This window comes from Prionailurus viverrinus, chromosome A3 (assembly GCF_022837055.1).
Source record: "Prionailurus viverrinus isolate Anna chromosome A3, UM_Priviv_1.0, whole genome shotgun sequence".
In the NCBI taxonomy this organism is placed as follows: domain Eukaryota; kingdom Metazoa; phylum Chordata; class Mammalia; order Carnivora; family Felidae; genus Prionailurus; species Prionailurus viverrinus.
Window position 1 is genome coordinate 80,620,922 of NC_062563.1, and position 24,111 is coordinate 80,645,032.

Genomic DNA, 24,111 nt, shown 5'->3' on the forward strand with positions numbered 1-24,111 from the left:
TTTCTTTAAAAATGTTTTATTAGCTTTCTAAATTAAGAGAGTTAATACCACTGGAAAAATACAAAATTCAAAGTCAGTAAGGGTATAAAATTCATCTCTCCGCTTCCCACACTCCAATCCCACACTTGGGGTAACCGTGGTTAGCAGTCGGTGTGCATCCTTCTTGTTTTTCTATGAATATACAAAAATCCAACTTGTTTCTTGGACTTTTATGTCTCAGTCTTAAGAGAACCATGTGATCAACATAAAAGCAAAAAGGTCTGAAGGCTGAAAATAAAAACTTTCCCAGATCTGGCTCTGAATTCCTGTTTCTAGAAGAGTGCACCCACGTGGCTCCGTGCATCCAGCAGCAAAGTGTTCTATTCCGAGCTTGGAGAAGAGTTAGGGTCCACAGTCAAGTGGGCTGAGCTCACAGGTGCCTGAATTCCTACATTTGAAATTCCTTCCCCTTCGGCTAATTCCACCTCAGAAAGCCTTCCGAAAAATGCAAATATTTGAGGGTGTCGTGTCCTTAATTGTTCAGTCTGGCTATGTAAAGGAGACCTTTTTCTTCCTGAAGAGATAAGGACCAAGAGAGGGAGGTGCTCTCAAGTGTGCCTGCCGCCAGGTTTGCCTCCCGGCGAGTACGCGCGGGGTGAGCTGGCTGCGCAGGGCCTTCCAGACCTGGGCAACCTCCCCACGCGGTCGCGCAGGGCTTACCTGGGGCTCCCCAAAGTTGTTTTCACAGCGGCTGGGACTCGCCTTAAAATGCAGTGCTCTGGCGAGCCAGCGGGGGCGCTGGGCTGGGAGGATGCGTCTATGGTTCCAGGTGTTTCGGCCGGTGTGTGTCGTCAGCCCCAAATCCTCACCCCGCAGCGGGGAGCCGAAGGTGTGAGCGTCAGAGTTCAGCCATTTAGGCAGTTCCCAGGCGTCCGCCCAGCCCCTCTGGGCCGCGGTGCGAGTTGGAGGCGCAGCGTCTGGACACCTTATTTCTGGCTTTCAAGACTCGCGTGGAACCTCGAGGAAATTCTCTGCAAGACACCGCAAGGAGAACTAAAACTTCCCCCTCACCAATTAGTGGGCGGCCTCATAAATCCGAAGATCGGGCGGCAATGCCAAGTAGGGCATCACTGTAGGCCTTGGGCTCTAGGGCGTCATTTGGGTATCCGAGAGGTGGCGGCGGGTAATGGGCACGTGGGCAGAGAGCAATGGTCAAGTCCCATTCTGGCCCTGTTCCCCCTTACTCAGTGGAACCCCGGTTTTGCGGGGGCGCACGCACCCAAACACCGGAACGGCGGCTGTGGTGCTGTCTAGGCGCAGTTACAAACTGGTTCTGGCCATTTAAGGTCACTGGAGTGCTCCCCTGGCCATGTGCTTAGTCCCCCAACATAAGACGTACCGCAAGAGGGGCAACCTGCAGTTGGAGGGATTTAGGCTAGACCGGGTTTGGGGATACGGTCAAACTGCCGTGTTTTTCCGAGGGAGTCTACTTCCTGGGGTCCCCTTCCCCCGGCTTAACCCTTTACTGCCCACGTGTAGACCTGGGGGTCCCAGATGGTCCCCGGAAGTGAGGAGAAGCACGAGACTGGGCGAATCTCGGGCGCCAACTCGCAGACAGATTGGCGCACCGCCTTCCCCAAACTTGGGGCGCGGGGCGGCGGGCCGGGCTGGGCGGTGACGTGAGGGGCGGTGCCGGGCCTGATTGGCGCGTGGGGCGGGGCGAAGGCGGGGCCGGACGGGGCGCCCAGAGGCGGTGGCGGCGCCTGGAGCCGGAGCCGGGAGTGAGAGGCGCGGTGGCAGTGGCGGCAACAAGTGCTGGAGACGAGCCGTGCCGGTGACTTCCCCGCCGCCGACACCACTGGGCCGCCCGTCGCGGTGCAACGCATGGAGCGTGAGCGGCGGCGGTCGCCGGGCTGAGCCGCGCCGAGCGGCCGGGACGTGGATGTGGCCGGGATCTCCCGCCCCCGCCCCGCTGAGCAGGAGCTGCTCCCGGACAAGGTACGGCCGGGCGGGTGTGCCCCCCCACCCCCCGCCTTCCGCCCTTCCCTTCCCCCACCACCTCCCCAAGCCCTCTCCGCTTCCTTTCCATCTCTGTTCCCGGCTCCCCACTGCTCCGCACTGACCCCTCTCCCTCCCAATCCAGATCCTCGCCGGTTCCGGCTTCGTGCCGGCGCCCCAGAGGAGGAAACCATTCCTGGGTGGCTCCCGCCGCATTTAGGCGTACCCCGTTTCCTCCACCTTTCTTACCCTAGAGGAGGAGGATAACAAAACCAGCAGCAGCGTGTCTTTTGAGTCTCTTGCCCTATTCCACCCCCACCCCCACGGGACCGGGGGACATTCCCCCCTCCTCGCTGCACCCCAACTTCCGGGGGAGCCCGCGCTGGGTGATGCAGGCATTGCGAAGCGGCATCTGGGGCCCGCGTCCTCACCTGGCTTCCACGGGCGGTTTGGATAGGGGGCTGTGCGTGATTTCGCTCTCGCAACCCTCACCCCACCCTCTCATTGCGCTGGTCTCGGGTGCCGCATGGGGAGATCAGGTGTTTTGTGAGCCAAATAGCCGCCAGCAGCCGCTCCCCGCCCCCATCTGCCTGCCGCTGCCACCTCCGGGTCCCCAAAGGCTGGTTTCTGTGAAACTTAGGGAGAACCTTTCTCTTTGACCTCTAAAAAAATGTTTCACGCCGCCCGCGTTGAATGATTAACCAGGCTACTTGCCTGAGACCTGGGGAGGGGGATGGGTGGGTGCTGCCGGGAGCGTGTAAGGCAGGCCCTTGCGAAACCCCTCGTTGGAAGGGTGGGAGTGGGGGCGCGGGGTGGGACCCCGCTGAGGCCGCGGGCGGGGGTCCTGGAGGCTGTCCCGGGACGGCAGGCGGACTCTTCTGGAGGCAATAAAACCAAGTCACCTTAATTTCCAGAGTACGGTATTTTGCACTTAGGGCAGGGGAGCCCCAGAACCCATTATCTCCCCACACGTGTCACGGCGTGGAAGCCTACCTCTGAAAATAATACATTTTAAATCAGGGCGAGGAGGCTCCCTCTCCTCCTTAAAACGTAGAGATGGTATGTTTGTCTTTGCTTCTCTATCCTCATGGCCTCGTGAACCTTCCCAACTTCGTAGAAAGATAGTTTAGGACAATTATACCATATTCTCCTGCCCCTCCCTGTTGGAGCCTTGATGTAGATTTCAGATTGCTAAACCAGTTGGTGAATATGGGTGTCTACTTGTTATAACAAATTCTTCCGGTGTATTTTGCCTCCGGAGGTGGCCAACGGAGTCAGGATTGGGACTGGGTAGGAGGGGAGACCCCAGCCTAGCCCAGTCGAAGGGCTCTGGAGCCCAGCTGTCTGCTGGTCGCACCCATGCGGATCTGACAGCTGACCCCGGTGGGAGGACAGACAGGGTTGGGCGGTCACTTCTTCCCACTGCTCTAGTTCTCACTTCTCTTTCGTTTGAATAGAGGTTATTAAGCCTGGTGGAATTTGGGAGAGTGTTAGAGTCCCTGTGCTCTTAAATCAGATTAGATTTTAAGACGAGGGAAGTGCAGAACCCTATAGAACTCTCTACAAGTAAAGCTTTCTGCTCTGCGCAGCCTTTACCAATGCCTTTATCTTTGGATCTAATGTTTGAAATTACAATGTTGAAACTTTTCAGTTTGAAATGCTCTTTTCCCTTATGGCCGTATCCCAACAGCAGGGGCTCACTGCTCTTCATTTAGTTTTTGTGCAGAGGACATGTGTATGATGCAAGACCTAATTCTCCAGAACAGTTCAAGTTCCCACCCTCTCTGTTCACTGGTCTTGATTCTGCGACATACTGTTCAGTGACCTAGGGCAGGTTTGATCATCCCAGCCTTATTTTCCATAACCGGTTTTGGGGATGGTAACACCTGCTCCACCAGATTGTTTTTTAGGACAGATAGGATAATGTTTACCGAAGTCCTGGCTCTGCATTATGGGAGTTGAGCACTTAATAAGTGGTGGTCATTGTGTAATCAATATAGAAGTTCCGCTAGGCATCAACTTCCCCTTACCAGACACAGTAACTGGGAACCATTCAGATTTGTCTGACTGAAATCAGCCAAATTTGGCAGATGGAGATAAAGCTTTTAAAGTCCAGGGAATGAAGTAATCTTTTGATGAAAATAAACACATGCTTGTAAAAGTTATGATTTTTGGGGGGTTGCTGATGGATAGCTGAGTAATGGTTTGTAGTTTTGAAGAGTTCCTTGTTTAAAAAAACACAATTTATTTAGATTTTTCTGATTCTAAGATACTACAGTTTTGCTAAAGTAGGAAAATGGAACTGATAATTCATGGTTGATTTTTCACTGTACAATTTGTCCAAATGTGTGCCTTTTTTTAGAGGTACCTTGGGAAAAAAGGACTTATTAGGAAATGAATAAGAATGTAAAAAAAATGGATCATTCTGCTTTACATGATGCATTGTTGGTATAAAGCCAAGATGTTGTGGATAGAAACGTGTGGGGCTTTTTCAGCTGATGCTGGAATAAGAGAAAAGATGAATCCATTGTTTCTTAGAGAAACTTTGAAAAGTTTTAATGTTTTCTGGTAATGTTTTTGTGTTTGTTTTGTTTTGTTTCTTTTTAAACAATAATTTAAGGATCCTGACCAGTGCTGTGAATGTGCTGAAGCATACTCTGTTCTTAACATACTGGGTCAGGGCTTTTAATTCTTTCTAACTTGCTTAATAGCTACAATATTAACTTTACTTAGTTTTTTTGACCGTTTGTTGAACAGTTTGTTAAAGAGTTTAAAAATTAATAAATGCCAATGTATACTTTTATAAACATTAAGATTCTTGCATCTGGGATAATATTCGGTTATGTAATCTATTGCAACATGTCCACTCATGGTGTATAAGTTACCAGTCGTGAAAAATTCTCCTAAAGGCCTTTTGGTCTTATATGCAAATGATCAGGGAGAAGTAAAATCATTTCACTCAATTGCCTGGCAATTTTAGTGTATACAGAACGTTAAAATATGAATTAAATTGGGCTGTGGCAATTTGAAAGTTAGGTTTCCTGGCTGACACAATCGAAAGTACCCAGTAAGACCACAGCACATATACCCAACAGGTGTGTAAGATACAGCTGTCTCCTGCCCCCACCCCACTCCCCGCTCAGGTGGGATAACTGTTACTAGGTGCTTGCCAAAGATATCTCCAAATTGTAGGATGAATAAATTCCTCTCTCTGGAGAGGCAATTACTGTTTGAATAAGATGTATCTGTGTGTGGTATAAGACTTTGAGAGAATTGATGTAATGATTTCATCATCACCTAGCGGTGATGAGGCTTTGCTAGTCTGAACAGAACTTCAGTGGGAAGAACTCGTACTTACTTAATGGAGAATTTGTTATTAGGGCATATGTGGTACAGTAACTTTACTGCTGGAAAAAGTTAATTGTATGGACCAGTTTTCTGTGTGTTAGAACACTAAGCTGAGATTTTGCACTTATTATGTGTGGCCCCTACTGTGAGCTTTATGTTCTTTGCCCATCAGCTTTGGCCTGCCTGCCTTAATTTTTGTAACAGAATTCAAATTTCTTTTGAGAGTTAGCATTATTGATAAAGTTATAACATGTCTTGAAATATTTTGTGTAATTTTAGCTTTAGGTATTTCCATAGATAACTGGTTACAAATTTTCTGTGCATCTGTGAACATTGTATTCTGATGTGGCTACAGAGGGGAAATTCCTAGTAGCCAGGAAATTGATACTTTCTACTTTTCATTCTGTGGCATTTAAAAGCAGGCTTATTGTTCCAGTGTCTTCACTCTGATGTGATTAGGATGTACATTGCTCACCAGAATATTAAAAAAAAAAAAAAAAAAAAAAAAAGATTATCTGAGGAAATCAATTCTAGAGTGTGGCCGGGTCTGTCAGTGGCTCTGTGGTGGTTTAGTGGTTAAGAGTATGAACTTAGAGTCAGATGAGGATTTTTAAAAATTGTTTTAACTTGAGAGATAGCATACAGTAAAGTGTAAAGCACCCTAATACTATGTACAGTTCCTGAATGTGTGTCCACCACCTCGCTCAAGAAGTAAACATTTTCAGTGCCCCAGAAGGTGCCTGTGCCCCTTTCTAGTCTGTATCCACCCGCTAGAGGGAACCGTTATTCTAACTTTCATATCATCTTAGATGTGACTCCTTTCATAGAGATTGATTTTGCCTGTTCTTGAACTTAATATAAGTGGAATTACAGAGTCATACAGTGTCGAGTCTTTTGTGAAACAGACCTGGTTTTGAGTTGCATTTCTGCCACTGTGTGACTGTGATTCCTGTAACTAAGTTACTTAACCTCTCTGTGTGTTTCTTCATTTGTGAAAGGGGGAAGATAAAGCTCTCAGATTTACTAAGAAGATTCATGTGATCATACACTTACAGTATCTAGCACTGTGTTTGACATACACTTTCTTTGTCGCCCTTTTATTTCTTTCAAGGGATGATAACTAAAGCAACTATATCTTTCTTTAATAAAAAAGTTTTTATTAAAAAAACTTTAATAAAAGTTATGTTGATCTTTTATTGGAAGTTAGAAGCCAAGTCTTTGTTGATTTAATATTTTGTTGATGTAGCTTTCAGCTTAAATAAGACGTATTATGTCTTAGTAATTGATCTCCTATTATTTTTAATTGACATTTCCTCTGTAAGTCATGAAATGACAGTCATTGAAATGTAGAGCTGATCAGTCACTTGCGATCACCTGCGTGGAATGAGCTGTGGTGCAAGGAAGACAGTTTACACTTGATTATGAAGTCTATGGAAGAGTTTAGATAAGAGGCAATAGTAAGTGGCCTGGATATCCAGAACAATGTTTACTGCTTTATATTTTGTGAAATAATTGTTTCAGAAGTGAAAGCACAGGACCAGTTGTTATGCTCAGATGATCGTATACTCAGAGAAACCATTCAAAACATTTTCAGCTTCTATAATCTTCCTGGTAAGTGGCATTATATATTCAGTGGTCTCCTGTTCTCAGTGTTTTGGTGGGCTTTTTGGATACTTTCTATTTTTGGAGACATACTTTAAATGTAACTTGGGTGGTGCTCTGGCATTCTTTCTAAAAGACTTTTTCCTTATGATGTTTATTTAGGGAGAAAAATCAAGGTCAGGTAAAGGCAAATAAAATTAATGCCACCATCTCTTAACACTGTAATGACTGTTAACTTGGTTTGGATCCTTCTAGGTTCTTTTCTTGTATCTGTACACTTCTGGATGGGGCTTATGAAAAACACATTGCTGATACTTTAGGCAAATTTAAAACAGATTGTGTGGCCTGCCTAGACCTGACTGAGAGGGCAGGAGGCTTTGAAGGCTTGAGTTCAAATCCATACCCAGCCTGGCCCTTACTTGTGGCCGTACCATTGTCAGGAGTGCTAGGCATGCAGTCCCCCAACACTCCCATCAGGTCCCCTGTCCTCCACATTACAGCAGCTGAGAGCGAAAATCTGTCCTTTGGACCCCCTCCCCCTAAGACCTCAAGATGATGTGTAATCAGATGAGCATTTTATTCATTTGATCAGCATGCATTAACTGAGCACTTAGTGTGTGCCTAGCACTGTGCTTGGCCCCACGTGAATTCCTAGATGGTCCAGGCACAGTTCTTGCCCTCGAGTTAGCCATCTGTGACACCTCTAACCTGGAACCCATGAAAGAATGCTCTTGTAGAGGTGCAAGCAATGTGCAGTTTTGGAGGTAGCCAAGAAAGGCTTCCTGAGGAAGTGGTATTTGAACTTAGCCTTCACCAATGAGTTAATAACTTTTCAGAGGGCAGAGAAAGGAGAGCAAAGGTATTTCAGGCCTGTGGTAGTGTGTCAGGGAAACAGCAGGTGATTTCATGGGTTTAGAGGTCCGGGTGTTTAGGAAAGGGTAATAGGACACGGTGCAAGCTCAGTGACCACGCAAAGAAGTGGCACTTGATAGCTAATGGAGGTCATGGGAGCCATGGAAAGTTCTTGTGGAGAGGATGTGGTGACATCTCAGGGTCAAGCTTGCATGTAGGAAGATGAGATGGATGCAAGGCAGGTGTGATTATGGGCCTGGGTCATTTTACAGCCTCCTGATGGGGAACCTTTTTTCCAGTTGCCCTACAACAGTGTATTCTCTGAAAGAAGGTGGAGGAATCTTTACAATTGAAATTACTTTATATGCTTCTTGACACAGTAGCTCCTACTGCCCCTCAGAATAAAGCCAACGTTCTTCTGTTACCTACCAGGCTGTTGGTTCAGTTTACTGCAGTGACACTGGCCTCTGTGCTATCCTGCCTCTGGCATTTGCACTGGCTGTTCTCTCTTTCTGGAATTATCATGCCCCACTCCTGCTACCTTCTCGCTGAGAAGAGAGGTTTTGTCTGACTGTCCTTATCCTTATCTGTACTGTCCTTTATATTTGTGTAAGTTCCTATCAACCTTATGGTAATTGACCACATAACTTTATTCTTGGCTGTCTGTTCATTAGTTAATTTTTTTTTTAATTTTTTTTTCAACGTTTTTTATTTATTTTTGGGACAGAGAGAGACAGAGCATGAACGGGGGAGGGGCAGAGAGAGAGGGAGACACAGAATCGGAAACAGGCTCCAGGCTCCGAGCCATCTGCCCGGAGCTCGAACTCACGGACCGCGAGATCGTGACCTGGCTGAAGTCGGACGCTTAACCGACTGCGCCACCCAGGCGCCCCTCATTAGTTAATTTTTTAAAAATGTTTTTATTTATTTTTGAGAGAGAGAGCATAAGCAGAGGAGGGGCGGAGATAGAGGGACAGAGAATCCGAAGCGGGCTCTGCACTGATGGCAGTGAGCCCGATGTGGGGCTTGGACTCATGACCTGCAAGATCATGACCTGAGCCAAAGTCGGACACTCAACCAGCTGAGCCATTTGGGCACCCCATTATTTGTCTGTTTTAAATACTACTCAGTTAAAATACGTGCTTGCTACTTGTTGAATTCAGTCACTTCATCAGTCTTTCTGGGGGAAATCTGAGGGCCCAAACCAGGCCAGGGATAGTACAGGATTAAAGTGTGAATATGTGATATATTTGAAAGAGACTGAGAGATAAAACCAGTATAGGGAAGTGTGAAGGGGGTGAACTACAGCTATAGGTACATGGGGGAGCTTTTTAACATTTAGGACATTGGAGGCTCTAGCGGTGTCTCAGAGGGTCCAGGGGACAGGAGCGAGGGAAGACCCAGCAATATAGGCTTAAGCCCAGAACTGTGGAGAGCATCAGTTTTGGGGAATGGGGCCAGGAGCAAAGCTGCCAAGATGCAAGAGAACCAAGAAGAGAATCCAGGTTGGGTGGTCTTGAATTTGAGGTTGGGGGGAGGGGGAAGCAAGGGTGGTGGTCAGCAGTGTTAGGTGCTCTGGGAAGCCAGGAGAGGCTGAGGACTGAAGATTCTAGAGGATGAAGGGAATTGGAAAGGTCCGGGCATATAAAAGGGCATGACCAGGAGCAGAACCTTTTCAGAATATTGGCAGAGAAGGGAAGGAGAAGCTTGCACCTGGAGCCACTGGGAGGGAGAGTTTGAAGGTGAAGGAGAAAGTGGAGATCCACCATTGATACACGGGACCCTAGGGGAGCAGCAAGGGCTGTCACAGGGGATGGTAATCTTAGGAGGGCTGGGGAGTGACTTACTCTCAGGGGGGAGAGTGGTCCTTGTGGAGAACTTGAAGTAGATTTTGGTCCCAGGGCTGACTTCAGGGGAAAACAAAAACCAAAAAACCACACACACACACACACACACACACACACACACACACACACACACACACACACCTTTGTAACCATGGCAACCCAACTTAGCTTCTGTTTCCTCCCCTACCCGTGCAAAATAGGAAAAAACCTGCACAGCCAATCTTACATGTTGATTGTTAAAATCCAATGCCATCATGAATATGAAAGTGTTAACACTCCAGTAAGGTTATTTCTATGCACCATAAACTTGATAAGGCTTTTAATTTGTGCTTCAGAATTCTGTTGGTGTTTATTTTCTTTGAAAAGCACTTAACATCCAAGAGCTTCTCTGAACTACTGCTTTTGAGTCCTGATCAGAGAGTAACACAATAGTGGTTTTAAAACAAACAAACAAACAAACAAACAAACAAAACAACCTTCAAGTCTGGCTCTAGATTGTTTGTTGGGAGGCGTAGTGACGTTTTTAGAATCAAATATATTTGTTTTAGCACTGAAAGGGTCAAATTGGGTTTGTTACAAATACCATCTTTTCTAAATATTTAACATTTGGAACTAAAGAAATGTATTTTGCATTTATTATTTTATGGCTGAATTTGACGCTTATTTATAAGGAACTTATGTAGCATTTATTCTTTATAGTAAATGAGAAGTAGCTATTTTATTTTTCTTCCCATCACCACATAAGGAATTTATTTTCTTCAAATGAACTTAAAATATCTCTCATGAATACTCCTATTTTTAACTGTTTCTCTTTTGAATTTTTTTCCTTAAGGTTCTGATGGAGCCTTTATTAAAAAAAAAAAAGCTCTTTATAATGGAGATTTTCAAACTAGTACAGATACAGAGAGTGATATAATGAAGCCTCAGGTGGCTGTCACTGGTTTCAGCATGACATTTCTTTTTTCGTCCCTGCCCCACGCATGAGTGGGAGGCTGTGTGGGCAGCACCCAGAGCGGGAGGGCAAGGCCTGTGACACCTCCAGCTCCTCAGTTGGACAAGTAGAAACCATGAGAGTGTTTCGATCCCCATGTCGAAACATGGGGCTCCCCCATGTTTTGCCCCATGCGGAGCGAGAAGTGGGCAGAGGGTGGACGTGGATTGCTACGGTCCTGATATTTCCAAGTAGATGACAGCCTGTGACATGTGAAGGTGACATTCACAGATATACTTAAAATTAGATGATTTAAACCGCTTGGTCAAAGAGGCCCAGTTCCTAAGCTGTTCTGTCCTGTGCTCTTATATTGAGCAAACATGTTCTCTTTTATTTTGGCAACATAAATTTTTCCTGGCAGGTGGTCAAAGAAAGAAGTGTTACCATTTCATCTCTTTAAATATGTGGACCTGAGTTTTGGTTGAACATCCCCCCTTTTAATAGAACATTTGGATAAAAGGCCAAAATATCAGTTTTGATGATAGGTATTTTAAATCCGTATGACTTATTTTGATATCTGAAAAAGCAACTTAAAAACAATCCTCAGGCTCCTTTTAGTAACTTTCTTGAGATTTAACATTAGAGGAAAGGAGAAGAGGCAGGAAAGGGAAAGGAAGCTAGGGAAAGGGAACTGAGGGGGCGGGGTGTTTTGCTTGTTTGGTACCCTGTTCTGAAGTTACCACCCTAGGGTCACTTGTCACTAGAAAGGTTGTCTACTGGGATGAGGATGGTCCCTGACTCTGGAGAAGAGGTGGCATCCCAGGGGAGCCTGGTTTAATTGGACATTCCGTGTGTGTGTGAGGAGCAGCACCTGGCATTCACTCTGTGTGGTTGGTTTGCTTTCACCTCACAGCTATAGCACATGTGTGGTGGGCGCCTTGGTCCTGCCTCCCTCAGGGTTGAGGAGAGTGGGGTCTTGGCTCCCCTGACCATTTGGGCTGGGAAACACTACTGGGGTTGAGGAGTGGGCTCTAGGTAACTAGTTCCTGGTACTCTTTTTCTTTTTTTTAATTTTTAAAAAATTTACATCCAAGTTAGTTAGCATATAGTGTAACAACGATTTCAAGAATAGATTCCTTAATGCCCCTTACCCATTTAGCCCATCCCCCCTCCCACAACCCCTCCAGTAACCCTCTGTTTTCTGTACTTAAGAGTCTCTTATGTTTTGTCCCCCTCCCTGTTTTTATATTATTTTTGTTTCCCTTCCCTTATGTTCATCTGTTTTTCTCTTAAAGTCCTCATATGAGTGAAGTCATATGATATTTGTCTTTCTCTGACTGACTGATTTCGCTTAGCATAACACCCTCCAGTTCCATCCACGTGGTTGCAAATGGCAAGATTTCATTCTTTTGATTGCCGAGTAATACTCCTTTGTGTATATATATATACCACATCTTCTTTATCCATTCATCCATCGATGGGCATTTGGGCTCTTTCCATACTTTGGCTATTGTTGATCGTGCTGCTATAAACATTGGGGTGCATGTACCCCTTTGAAACAGCACACCTGTGTCCCTTGGATAAATACCTAGTAGTGCAATTGCTGGGTTGTAGGGTAGTTCTCTTTTTAGTTTTTTGAGGAACCTCCATACTGTTTTCCAGAGTAGCTGCATCAGCTTGCATTCCCACCTGGTACTCTTTTTGAGAGCCTCCAGTTTGGGGGGGGATCCCGAGTGCCAGGAGGTAAGATTAAATACAGTGTGCACTGAGGGAATAGAGGATGTCCTCATGGAGGAGGTGGTGGAATTTGAACCACGGCCTTCAAGGATGAGGGTAGGATTGAGAAACAGAAGAATGAACATTTCAGGCTGGGGGAAGCTAGCATGAGCAAAGGTGTGGGTAGGAAGGACAGGAGTTGTTCAGTTGTTGCACAAGGGTGCAGGTGCCCAGGAGTTCTCTGGGAGGGGACTTTGAGGGTGACACGCTTCGATCTAGGATGGTCTTTGTGAGAGTGCTTAATGTCGATGGGGATGCCTACCTCCCTCTACCCTGCCCATGCAAACCACACAGTGCCATGCTTGTCTTCAAGTTTAGCGGCAACTGGGATGAACTTATGGGCTGGGAACCCATCTGGGTTCCCAGTTTCTTCCACTTTCCCTCCGTTCACTCACCATCTTGGGAACCTCAGGCCAGTTTTTGGAAGCGATTGACTTATCTGTAAAGTGAGGATACCTCGGTGACCGTTTCACAGGACTGAGTATCCAGCTGGGCCCTTGGCATGCTTCCTGGTACGTGGACAGTGAATGGGTAAGGGCTGGTATGCAGTTGTCAGTTTGTCGTTAAAAGGAGCGTCTGGTATTTCCAGTCCATTCCTTCCTTTCTTGTCTCCCCTCTCCCCTCCAGGATATTAGATCTGTTGATTTTTTTCTATTTTAATACACCGTCATTTAAATCTCTGCCCATGCCAATTCTGTACAGCTTTCTGTGGTTTTTATGCATGTTTTTAGAGTCCTGGAGGCACAGTAACTCATGCCCCTTGGTGTCACCTTCATTGTAATGAAGGGCAGATTTTCTTTACGAAAACGTGGCACTGGAAACCCTCATCCTAGCAGCCAAGAAATCGAGACTTCCCAAGGCAACTTTTCAGTTACTTAAACACAATGCATGTCATTGGTGTTAATTTAAATATTAAAGTTACAAAAGAAGTCTAATATGATATACACAGTCTCAGTTTGCAGCACGTTCAAAAAACGTTTTCTTGTCTTGGGGAGGTTATCTATTTATTTTGGAAGGAAGAGAGATGTAAACTTTTATGTTGCAGGAAATTGATGGACATGCTCTGAAATTCTGCATTTTGTGGGGACAAGAATTGCCAAATATAATTTAATAAAATTGGGAAGGGCAGTGGTTGATCTGAAAGTTTGTCCAGCTTGTTGGGAGTGACGTAGGTCAGTCTCTATGCCACATTGGATTTGGCTGTCCCGGTGCTTAACATTAAAGTGATTGTTTTAAAATAAAAAATTCCTACTCCTGTTTGTGGTCAGTTATCACAACCCATGGAATTAAGTGGTGGGCAATGATGTAATTTTGAAAGTTAATTTTAAAACTTTGAGGAGAGTCAACTTTTAATTTTGTTAAGTTAGTCTTTAAGTGAAAATTGCATGTATTTTACTGTGTAAAATGCCAGTAATCTCTTCTCCAATACTTACATGAAAATATCCTTTCTTATTGATTTCATCAGCTTTTCGTTTTAAGTGTCTGTAGACACGAGGAGTCCACATAGCAGGCACCAAATTACCTCCTCCCCTCCCCATCTCTGTTCATCAAAATTGCCAAGCCATGGCCGATGGCCTACTTACTTCCAGAAGCATTTATATAAGGTCAGTTTGATAACTTCGTTTATATAATGGGATTCTGTTTCTAGTCCAATACTGTAATTTATGCCTGTGCATTTTTATTAATTTGTAATTGTCTTTCAACCCTTGGGCCTATGTTTGTTTATAGATTTATTTAATCATATTAGACGGTTTCCTGAGATGTTTTTAGGTGATGTACTGCTTCTGATGAGTGAGGGGTAAGGCATTGAGGAGGAAAGCACTGGACTTGGAAAAGGCTTAGGACCCTTAGGAAGAGGACTGACCTGGACTGACAGATAGCCGGGGGGGCCAGGTAGGGTGCTCTGGGGGTGAGGGTGGGGGTGTTGGAGATGTAGGGCCTGTGTGTGAAAATTATTCAACCATGACTTGTTTAGAGTGATGTTGATTCTTGATCATAAGGACCAAAAAAATAAAAAATTATAGTTAGTCCTTGTTTCTTTACTGCACCTCCCCTTTTATGTCCTTCTTTTCCTCAGATTCATTGATAAAATAGCAATATATTGTCTGAGTGGCAGACACGAGAGATACAGAAATTAACATGGCCCAGCCCTTGTCCTTGAGGCTTCCACATCCTGTGGGTGTGTCAGACTTGTTAGCAAGGAGGTGTGGGGAAGTCAGATAAATATGTGTGTTAGGGGTTCCAGCAGCAAAGGGGAAGTACCACAAACATACCCAACGGGAGGAGATCAGGGATGGTACCACTCCGGGCAGTGCTGGGGCAATTGGCCTTTTGGCCTTTTTGTTTTTTATGTTGAAGTCCTAGCACTGAAGCTGTAGACTATGAGAAAAAGACTTTGTCCCTGACAGTAATTCTCACTGCTGGACTCACTGCCCTGATTGTTCCTGTGGGGATGTCGGACAAGACGTCCTTCTGATGCCTTCATTTCCTCTTCTGTAAATGAGTTGATAGGAGTAGATGAGCTATAAGGCCCTGGAAAGGAAAGTTTTAGCAGCTTCTTTCTGATAACGAAATTGGTATATGATCTCTGTGTGGAATGTGTGTGCTTGTGAAGGAGAAACCCAGTGAAAGGCTGAGTGGTACAGTTTTGTGGTCAACGTTTGCTCTTTGATCATCTCTTCTGGTGAGGGCTGGTGTCCTTTCCTCTCAGAGCTGGGGGAGTGGAGTTCTGGGCCAGATTAGTTCTGTGCACTAACCTGTAGCAGGATGGAGGGCCGTGCTGGGATCCCTCGCTTCAGGCGGTGGTGCTAGAGGGGAAGGGAAGAAAAAGGTCACATTTTCTCTGTGTAAACAGCTCTCACAAAAGAGTTTGCCTGGAGAGTATGTGATTAGACCAGTTTCATCCCCTGCCAGTCTCTCATTCTATAGCGTGGGTAAATTCCTCACACACATCTGCAGGGACCTCACCCCTATCAAGGAAGGTGCTTACACTACCAGACCAGGACCTTTGGCACCTCAAACCAGTGAACGGTTCCCAACAGGCGATTTTGTCTACAATGCTGCTTTCTCATGCTGATTAAGATTTTCATTCCTAAGTTATTTTTTTTAAGTCCAAGCTTATCTAGGGATTCTTGACATCTTGAGCATCAGTGTTGTGTGGTAGAAAGAATAAGAGCTTAGTCTTAGGGTCAGGCTCCAGGGTCCAAATGTTGGCTCCACTGGGATTAGCTCCATGACCTCAGACTAATTGCTTCACATTTTTGAGCTTGTAGAAGATTAAATGAGAGGAGAATCACTGACATAGGAAAAGGAGAAAGGGCATGAGGAGTAGGAAAACCAGGACGGAAGCATATTAAAGTGTAAATTAAAACAAGGAGATGTCCATTTTTTGTAAAGACTAGAAAGGACAGCGTCCACAACCAGTGGACCACATCAGTGTGGCTGGCTCCTTGCTCTTAAGTGTCCAGTGAAGATAAACTAGTTCTGACCTTTCTTTTTGGTGGGGGAGATGGATGGGGTGGGGAGGAGAACAATTTGATTGGTTTCTAAATTAGCCACCTGGGTGGCTCAGTCAGTTAAGGGTCCGGTTCTTGGTTTCAGCTCAGGTCATGATCTCATGGTTTGTGAGTTTGAGCCCCACATCCTGGGTTCTGTGCTAACAGTGCAGAGCCTGCTTGGGATTGATCCTCTGTCTCCCTCTCTCTCTGTCCCTCCTCTGCTCTAAATAAATAAATAAGCAAACTTAAAAAAAAAAATTGCGTTCTCTCTGTAGTTTTTCCAAAGGAAATCCTAAGACAAAAAACTTGCATTTATGAGGTTGTTCATCAGGGTTTTTTTCGATTATGTGGAAAATCATGAACAACTCCTTGGTAGTGATTGATAAGCCAGAACAAATAGCCATGTTCCCAGAAAGCTGTATGAGAGATCTACCGATAGAAGACTGACTACTCAGATTGTTCTCTTTCCCCTGTGAACTCAACCTGCTTTACAGAAATTAATTTGCCGTGAATGCAAAAGTCAACTGTATTTGTCATCAATGTGCACATCCAATTTGAGTTCTTCATTTTTCCTTTTTTCATATTCCTGTGATTTTGCCAGTTTTCTTTTCTTCTTTTTTTGTAAATAGCGGGGCTGTGAAAGAAAACACATTCCTACAGTCTCTCCAGCAACAGCACTTGTTAAGTTAGGCGTAGGCATGAGTCATCCTCTTCCAGCAGAGAGGCCCTGGGCCCACCAGCACCTACTTCCTCTTCCCAGTGTGGCCTCAGAGCCCATAGACTGGCCCCACTCAGTTCCTGCCTTGGCCTCTGCTATCAGCTAATGGACTGTCATGTATTTGTTGCCTATCTACCAGTTCACTGTACAGGGCCCATGTTTTATAACAAACCTTTGCTCCCAACTTCAGACTCCAATAAAAGTACTGTAGTTAGAGATGAATTTGGGTTGGTGATCTAGGGATCTAGAACTTGTGCCAGTTTTTGTTTGTTGCCTGATATGTGAAAATGGATCAGGGCCTTTAAATATTTTTCCTTTGCCTTGTATAAATTGAGTCTCTGAAGAGGGTGTTGCAGAAGGGTAGGATTCTCCTTCCTGGATCCCAGTGTCTAGAACCAGACTCCCCTACAGAACCTGCTGGTTTTCTTGCACTCCTAGGTACCTACAGGGCATGGCTTTTTCCAGCTCTGGCAACAGTGGTAGGAAGGGGAGCCTGGGCCCACCCCAGGCCACTGCTTCCCTGGCCCCTGTCATTAGCCCCATGTATATTCATACTGGAGCCCCATGGTCATGGTCATCTAGTGAACTGGCCACCCAGTCTTTGTCCCAGGCTGCAGCCAGGAGCTGCTCCTGTCTAAGCCGTTCATTGACATGCTAACCTGCCACGGAAGGGGGTCTCTCTACTTCCTTGTCCCAGCAACATCCTGGACTCCCTGTGTGTGGTGACCCCCTCTCCACCCTCGTTCTCTCTGAATGCCCACCAGCAGTCTCAAAGGTTTGTTTTCTCTCATCCTCCTGATGGGGACACTATGTGTTCCAGGCTTTGTGCCTGCACCCCAGAGGGTTGTTCCTGCTCTCCTGGTGACTAAACCATCTCTGGCCTGGGAACCTGGGAACTTTTCCGCCATCCATACCTTCTCAAATAAGCTCTGAAGCTGTCTTCCACGTTTGTCCTTTTCCTGGTACTTTTCATTTGCCAGAGACTACTCTGTGGAGTTCTGTTCCGTCCTGTAGTTACTCACTTACTATATTCTTAAACTTGTGCTTAAATTATTGTGTGGTCTCTGCCTCCTGGTTGGACCCAGACTGAAACATACCCCGTGTAACCCAACGAAGCAGAAGGATGAGTCAGAGAAGTCTCGGCGGCCCATTGAGAGCATGCCAGATAACACTGTTTGTGCGAGGATCCTGCAGCTGCCAGTGGAAGTACTTACCAAGCCATAGCCACGTCCAGCTCTTAACAAGGGCTTTCAAGACACGTGAAGCTCCACAGGAAGTGACTACCTGCACTGCAGTGTTTCTTTTCTAAAATGATTTCCTGCCTTAGGGAAGTGGGTGCCCTCAAATTGTAAGTCTGTACTAAGGGCCTGCCTTCCTTTAGGGTTCACCCTGTGCCTCACCATCATGGCCTTGATGGTGGTAACAGTTCTTCCCCCACTTGCCCGCTCCCCACCAGGAAGGGGGTGTGGAGGCTCCTCTGTTTTGGGATAGGACAGAGGAAGGGTCTGCTGCAGGAGGAGGGATGGAGCCCTCACCTGGAAGCACTACTGAGTCCTGTGCATGTGCATTCCCATGCACAGGATGTGCCCGAAGCACACCCACAAGTATGTTGCCTTTGGTGGGTCTGGGGCTGACTGTGGGAGATGGGGGGCTGGGCTATAGTGTCCACCCCTGTTTACTTCTTCAGATCTTATCCTGAGCTCTCAGGTTTAATATGGGCTCACTACTTCTGAAATTCATCTCTCTCAATTCTAGAAAGATCCTTTAAATTTTTTTCTGTTGTACTTCAGTGTTTTAAAAAGAGAGACAGATTTATATAAATACATGTGTGTCATTTACCAGCATGCTCATACATGATTTCCCAGTGTCCTCTCTTTGGAGGAGAGGTATATGTGTTTAATGCAGTTTCTACTCAGTGAACTTGGCCAGATGACCAAAATATCTGTTCATTCAGCAAATGCGGAATGACTTTTAGGTGCCACATGCTGGAGGTAATGGTGGCAGAGTGTGATCATGCAATATGCCCAGGTGTAGGCCAACATGATCAGGAGAGGATGCCCTAACTCTTGGGAGGTGGGTGCTTCAGCCAGGAGGTGACACTTGAGCTAATTTGGAAGGAGTAAAAGCTCTCCAGCAAGGCCTAGCAAAAGGAAGGCACTCTGCAGATGGCAGAGAGAAGCTGAGATTTTCTGGAAGAGAAGTGTGTTTGCTGTGTTTGGATGTTAAAGCGTGGATGGTGTTGGGGTGGGGGCTGTTGGCTGGAGATGGTTTGAAGGGAAGCACAAATAGTTATGAAGTGCCCTGGCTGGGACCAGAAGGGTGTGTGAGTTGGAAAACTGGAGGACTGAGGCTGGTGTTTAGGTTGGGACATATCACTGGGTAGGTCATCTTGTAGAAAAGGGGGAGAGGCCCTGAAGCCCTGAGCTCCAGCTCTGGGAATGGAGAAGAGAGGAGTTTTTTATTTTATTTTATTTTATTTTATTGAAGTTTATTTATTTGGAGAGAGACAGGGAGAGAGAGAGAGAGAGAGAGAATCCCAAGGAGGCTCCGCACTGTCAGCATGGAGCCTAATACAGGGCTTGAGCCCATGAACCGGAGCTGAAATCAAGAGGCGGATGCGTAACCGACTGAGCCACACAAGTGCCCCAAGGAATTTTAGAAGACAACACAGTTAAGGTTACCCTTTGAGGGAGCAGCAGCCTGTTGGTGGTGGTCTGACCACACCAGGGGAAGAACATAAGCAGGGAATGTGTGTTTGTACAGGGGGCTGCAGACTGGGTACTTGAGGAAGAGGGCATATTTGGGAGCATGGTGAGAAATAAGGTGGCAGGCTATCACAGTGGCTGGTGGCAGAGCCTGAGCAGAATAGAGAGGTGATGGCAGAGGTAAAAGTCACATTATGGAGGTGGGTCCACAGGACTCTGCTCCTTGGTTGGATGTGCAGAGCAGGAAGGGGCAGCAGTTTGAGGTAATACACCCAGGTGCCTGTGAAGTTGATCCATTTTAAATAGGGGGCCTGAGAAGAGGGACCCCACAAAGCTTGTTAGAAGCTAATATCTGCAGTTAACTGAGTCAACTTGTGATCCTCAGTCAACCTGTGATCCTCCTTTTGGAGGTGATATTTAAGGCAGTGCATAGACAAGTTCCTAGAGAGAGCAGATTTATGAAAGGGGCAATGAAATGTGCTTAGTGTTGGAGGAATCAGAATCCTTGAAGGAGAACTATGGAATGCCCATTGAGTGATAGACCACTGGTGTGGTAGGTAATTTCATCCCCATTTTACAAATGAGGAAACAGAGAGGTCAAGTAACTGCCCAAGGTCACACAGCTAGTAGGTAGCATAATCAGAATTTAACTCTGGGCTGTTTGACTGCAGATGCCAGGCTGACCTTCAAAAGTGAAAATGGATCTGGGACATTTCTGCCCTCAAACATCTACCAGCCTTGTTTTATAACTACATAATCTTTTACATTGAACGTCTAAAACTGTTGTCAGTTTTACAAAAAGCAAGGTCAAGATGGCCTCTGGGAGGGTTAATTCCCTGCCATCATTTGCGCATTTTCTTCTTCCTCCTTTTCTGAAAGTTCTGTACATGTTTATTTGAAGAATGAACTTAGTGATTAATTTTATCTTAAATGACAAATGCCACTTGAGGAAGTCAGCCATACCAGGCTTTGGGGAACTGTAATCACTTGGGGACCAGAACATGTCCTGCCAGACACTTTCATGTATAATGTTGCCTGTGGGGATGTGTAGGTGAGCACATTCATCATATGTTCTTTTCCCTTTTCATTTCAAACATGAAGTACTAATATTAATGACTGTGAACCAAATTTCCTTGAATTTAGCCAGTAGTTTGTTCTGTGACTTAGAGATTAGAAAGCAAAGTCAAAGACACATGTTCTCTCTCTGTGCCAGCCTCTAGGTTATGGGGGAAGTCCTGGGCTTCCCTGCCCCAGCCCTGGCAAGAACCCAGGTCAGGCTTCTTGTTCCTATTAAGGAATGGGTTCTAGGTCTGGCCCAGCTCTTCTGAGCAGCTTCACTCAAACCCTTATCACCCCACTGTCTGCATGAGTGCTAGAAGCTGTTCTCTCCCCCAGAACCACTTAGCTGCAAACTGTCCCTGTCTCTGTTTATCGGAGCAGAGCCTGGAAGGGGCTGGCAAGGACTAGGCAACAGATGGGAGCAGCCTGGGAGGTAAGGATTTAGGAAAGCCATTCTCGCCAGGGTTTTGGAGGGTGGGGGAGAGCAGCAGCCAGCCAGAACCATGTGCACGTTCTCCAGAGAGTGTACGTGTTTCCCCTGCCCTCATGATATGGCAGTGGGCTTGGGCTCTTTCCCCTGTGAAGGGGTGTGTGTCTGGTTTGTGCAGGAGAGTGAGCAGGAAGCAGGGCCCCCTGGACACGAAGGCTGCTAGTTCATACTGTGGTTGAATCAAGAGCTTGAAATTCCAGCCTCCTTGCCTCAGCCTGACTGGACGGGGATGGCTGCTCATTTTATTTAATGGTTACACAAGAAGGTCCTGCCTTTCCTTTATCTTTAACCTTGAGAATACTGGGGTGAGAATGTATGGCAGTCTCAAGCACAGGTTTTGGGTCAGGCCTGGATATGATTGCTTGCTCTAGCCCTGATTAGCTATTGGTAGCCATCTCCCTAACTTGCTTGAGCTCCTTGGTTCCGTGTGTGTGTGTGTGTGTGTGTGTGTGTGTGTGTGTGTGTGTGTGAGAGAGAGAGAGAGAGAGGGAGAGAGAGGAAAGAGAGACTGACTCTCCTTGAGTTGGAGTTCTGTGAGAATGAGTCCTCTTGGCCACAATAAAATGTTTTCTGGCCAGCACTTTGTTTCAGTGTTTCTAGGGCTTTCAGAACTGGAGGAAACCTTTTAGGATGATCCACTTCAGTGGTTCTCACTCGAGTGTCCATGAATGAAATAGTGGGATTGCTTGGACTGCATACCGGGAAACAAAATGAGGTATGTGAGGTATTTTGTCCAGGACTTAGTTTATAGAGGAATCAAGGTTACTTATTTACCACCCTGCCTCCAGTATCTGACTTTGACAGATGGTAGTTTTGTAGGTTAAAGTGTATAAATGAAAAGCTTTAAAATATTTAATAACTCTTAAGGAGATTAACCACTGAAAGTAAGACTAGTGTCCATTAGTCATAACCCTGTGTGGCAGCATTCATTTGCATCATGGTTTAACCTTCAGACTCTGGAGCTGAGCTGCTTGGGTTTGAACTAGTGTGACCTTGGGCAAGTTCAGTCACCTCTCAGAGTATCTGCCTCATAGGATTGCTGGCGCCTGGTGGGTACCTAACTAAGTATTCAAAGAAAGCATATGTGCTCATAGAAAGCATCCTTTCTAATAGGTGACTTCAGATAAAGAGCACAGGAGATGTGCAGGTGGGCTAGGGGTGGATGTTGTGGCAGAGCCTCTGCGGAACACTGTGGGGTCCAGTGCAACGATATAGAGACTGTGGGACTGAGGCCGTGACACAGGATAGCGACGTGGGCTTCATAAATGGGAACCCAGTCTCAGGAATTTTGTGTGATATGCTTCCCACCCCCATCCCAGGCAGTCTGGATGTTGTGGTAAGAGGCTATTCAAGGAGGGACATGGTGTGGCAGTGTTAAAGAATGTTAAAATAACCTATAATCCTACCGCCCCGATGAAACCAGTTTTGTTTTCGTGTCGTATTTTATCTGGATTTTCACATAGTTTAAGCAGGGCCTCTGTGCTATTTTGTAATCCGTTTTCAGCTAACAAATACATTTTTCCTGTTTCTAACTTGCTTTCTAAATATTTTAATTGCAAAATAAAGAAGAAAGTTGTTTTCCGTTACACAGAACCAACTGAAGCGTTTTAGAAATTTCAAAACTGTTCAGTCCTTATTGGGGAGCACCAGGTGAAAGGCTAAGGTTGTTAGCATTTGGGATTTCTTCCTATTTCTGTTACTCATAAGAAAAATTCTGTGTTTCACAGTCAGAGTTGTATAACATCTTGCCCAGCTTTGGGGTAAGTTTTCTTACTCAAATTCTTTTTAAGCAATGTAACTTCCTGCTCAGAAAAGGACACGTATTGGTTTTATGTCTGTAATGGGAATATTTAGTCAGATATTCAGAGAGCTTTTTCCCACAGATATTTTTATGGGGGTCACTGTTTTGTCCTCCTTTCCATGAACTTGGTTTGTAGTAAGAGTCTACCAAAAGCAGAGTTCTCATGAGAGGGACTGTGCCCAGGTCACAAATGAAAGATGACTTTTAAACTTCATGGAAAACTATAGTTGAGAATCTTGGTTTTCCCATCTTTTTTTCTCAGGTTGGAAGAAAACGTCCTTTAGCAAGTAGTGGGTAAGCGTTAGCCTGAGCTGCATGTTTGGGAATTTGGACAAGTGAGGCTGGCCCATTCTCAGAAGGGGGGCTGGGAGCTTCTAGGCACTCGCATTTCCTTTTCTTTGGAGAGTCTTAGTAATGATCAAATGTACCTTGGTACATTTGAGCTAACAAACAGAGTTTTCCTGTGCTTTGGGTTTTTTTCAGTCTTGAGCCAGCCCTCGTAACCTTGCTGTTGACCAGGGTCAGATTACAAGAATGTGGCCGTGCCTTGTAGAAAAAGGAGGAGATCCAAAGAGCCCTGGATTGGAAACCGAAAAACTGTATCCTCTCACCCTTGTCACTTAACTCTTATATAATATTTGGGCAGCTCAGTTAACCCTCTCTGAGCCTCCATTTTTCTCACTGTTAAGGCGCTGTCCTTTCAGCTTCCCTTAGGGGTGCAAATGGGAAATGGGCAGGAAAATGCCCTTCAGCCTGGAATCCTTGAGCAGATGTAAATAAAGTGAGGATGGTGTCCCTTTGAGAGCCGTAAAGCTCTGTCTTGCCCGAGGTGGTGGGAAGTCCTGTCTGGGTCTTGATCATGGAAATAAAAGCCTGAATTGCAGTGGATGAAGTTGGGTGGCAAGCCTGATGTATTCCTCCAAATATTCCCGAAAGAAGGATGGGTGCTTTTCGTGATAGAAACTTCAGAGCATCACTTCCGACAGTTATGGCTGGACTCCAGATAGCCATAACCCTGCCCCATAACCTGGATATACAACCAGCTCATGCAGCTCATTTATCTGGATCGTCTCCCATCTTATTCACTCTGAATCTTTCCCTAGGAAAATTAACTTAGAGGTTCACAACCTGCTATGTAAAGTACTGTGCTTTCCTTTTTTCTTCTTTAAACTGACTTCTTTTACTCTAGAAATTTCAGAAGTAGTCTACTGATATCCATATTCCTTTTCTGAGTTGAAAATGTCTGAGTTGAAAATGTAGTTCTGAGTTCTGAGTTGAAAATGTAGTTAGCTGCCCCATAGTGCGTGCTGTTTTTTTCTTGAGTACCTTCGAAATCTTTGTCCTCAGTGTAGTCTTTCTCCATTCACCCTCATACTTTTCCTTATTGCCCTTCCTTCAAGCTGTTTACATGAAGTGCCCAAGATGTAGAGATCAGAGATACTGGGTCAAATGCTACTGTAGCTGTAGGAGAGTTATCCCAATTTAGAGAAAATTGCTTGTTTTTGAAA

The 24,111-nt window shown here is 45.6% G+C and overlaps 2 protein-coding genes across 6 annotated transcripts in view; one reads left to right on the top strand and one right to left on the bottom strand.

The window, feature by feature from the left end:
- Window positions 1–1,971, bottom strand: LOC125162027 (protein PRRC2A-like). Its single transcript, XM_047852568.1, has 2 exons — window positions 1,521–1,971; window positions 1–1,010 (listed from the first exon to the last, which is right to left on the bottom strand). The coding sequence occupies exons 1-2, from the start codon at window positions 1,863–1,865 to the stop codon at window positions 966–968; spliced, it is 390 nt and encodes a 129-aa protein (XP_047708524.1). The 5' UTR covers window positions 1,866–1,971; the 3' UTR covers window positions 1–965.
- The window catches only part of B3GNT2 (UDP-GlcNAc:betaGal beta-1,3-N-acetylglucosaminyltransferase 2), a 27,976-nt gene continuing 5,625 nt past the window's right edge, over window positions 1,761–24,111 (top strand). The window contains exons 1-3 of one of the 5 annotated variants that reach the window (XM_047852563.1): window positions 1,761–1,977; window positions 6,847–6,936; window positions 13,799–13,937. The gene's annotated coding sequence lies outside the window, so the exon portion shown is untranslated. Of the gene's footprint in view, window positions 1,978–6,846; window positions 6,937–12,204; window positions 12,846–13,798; window positions 13,938–24,111 lie in introns of those variants that run through there. The other 4 variants (XM_047852567.1, XM_047852564.1, XM_047852566.1 and 1 more) reach the window with 4 other exon arrangements.

What these genes read in the sequence shown, in the direction of transcription:
- LOC125162027 (XM_047852568.1), bottom strand. Translation starts at nt 1,865, where the DNA reads ATGCGTTGCACCGCGACGGGCGGCCCAGTGGTGTCGGCGGCGGGGAAG. An exon ending in GGACCATCTGGGACCCCCAG is followed by an intron (nt 1,011 to 1,520) that starts GTCTACACGTGG and finishes GGTGTCTTGCAG; the next exon opens with AGAATTTCCTCGAGGTTCCA.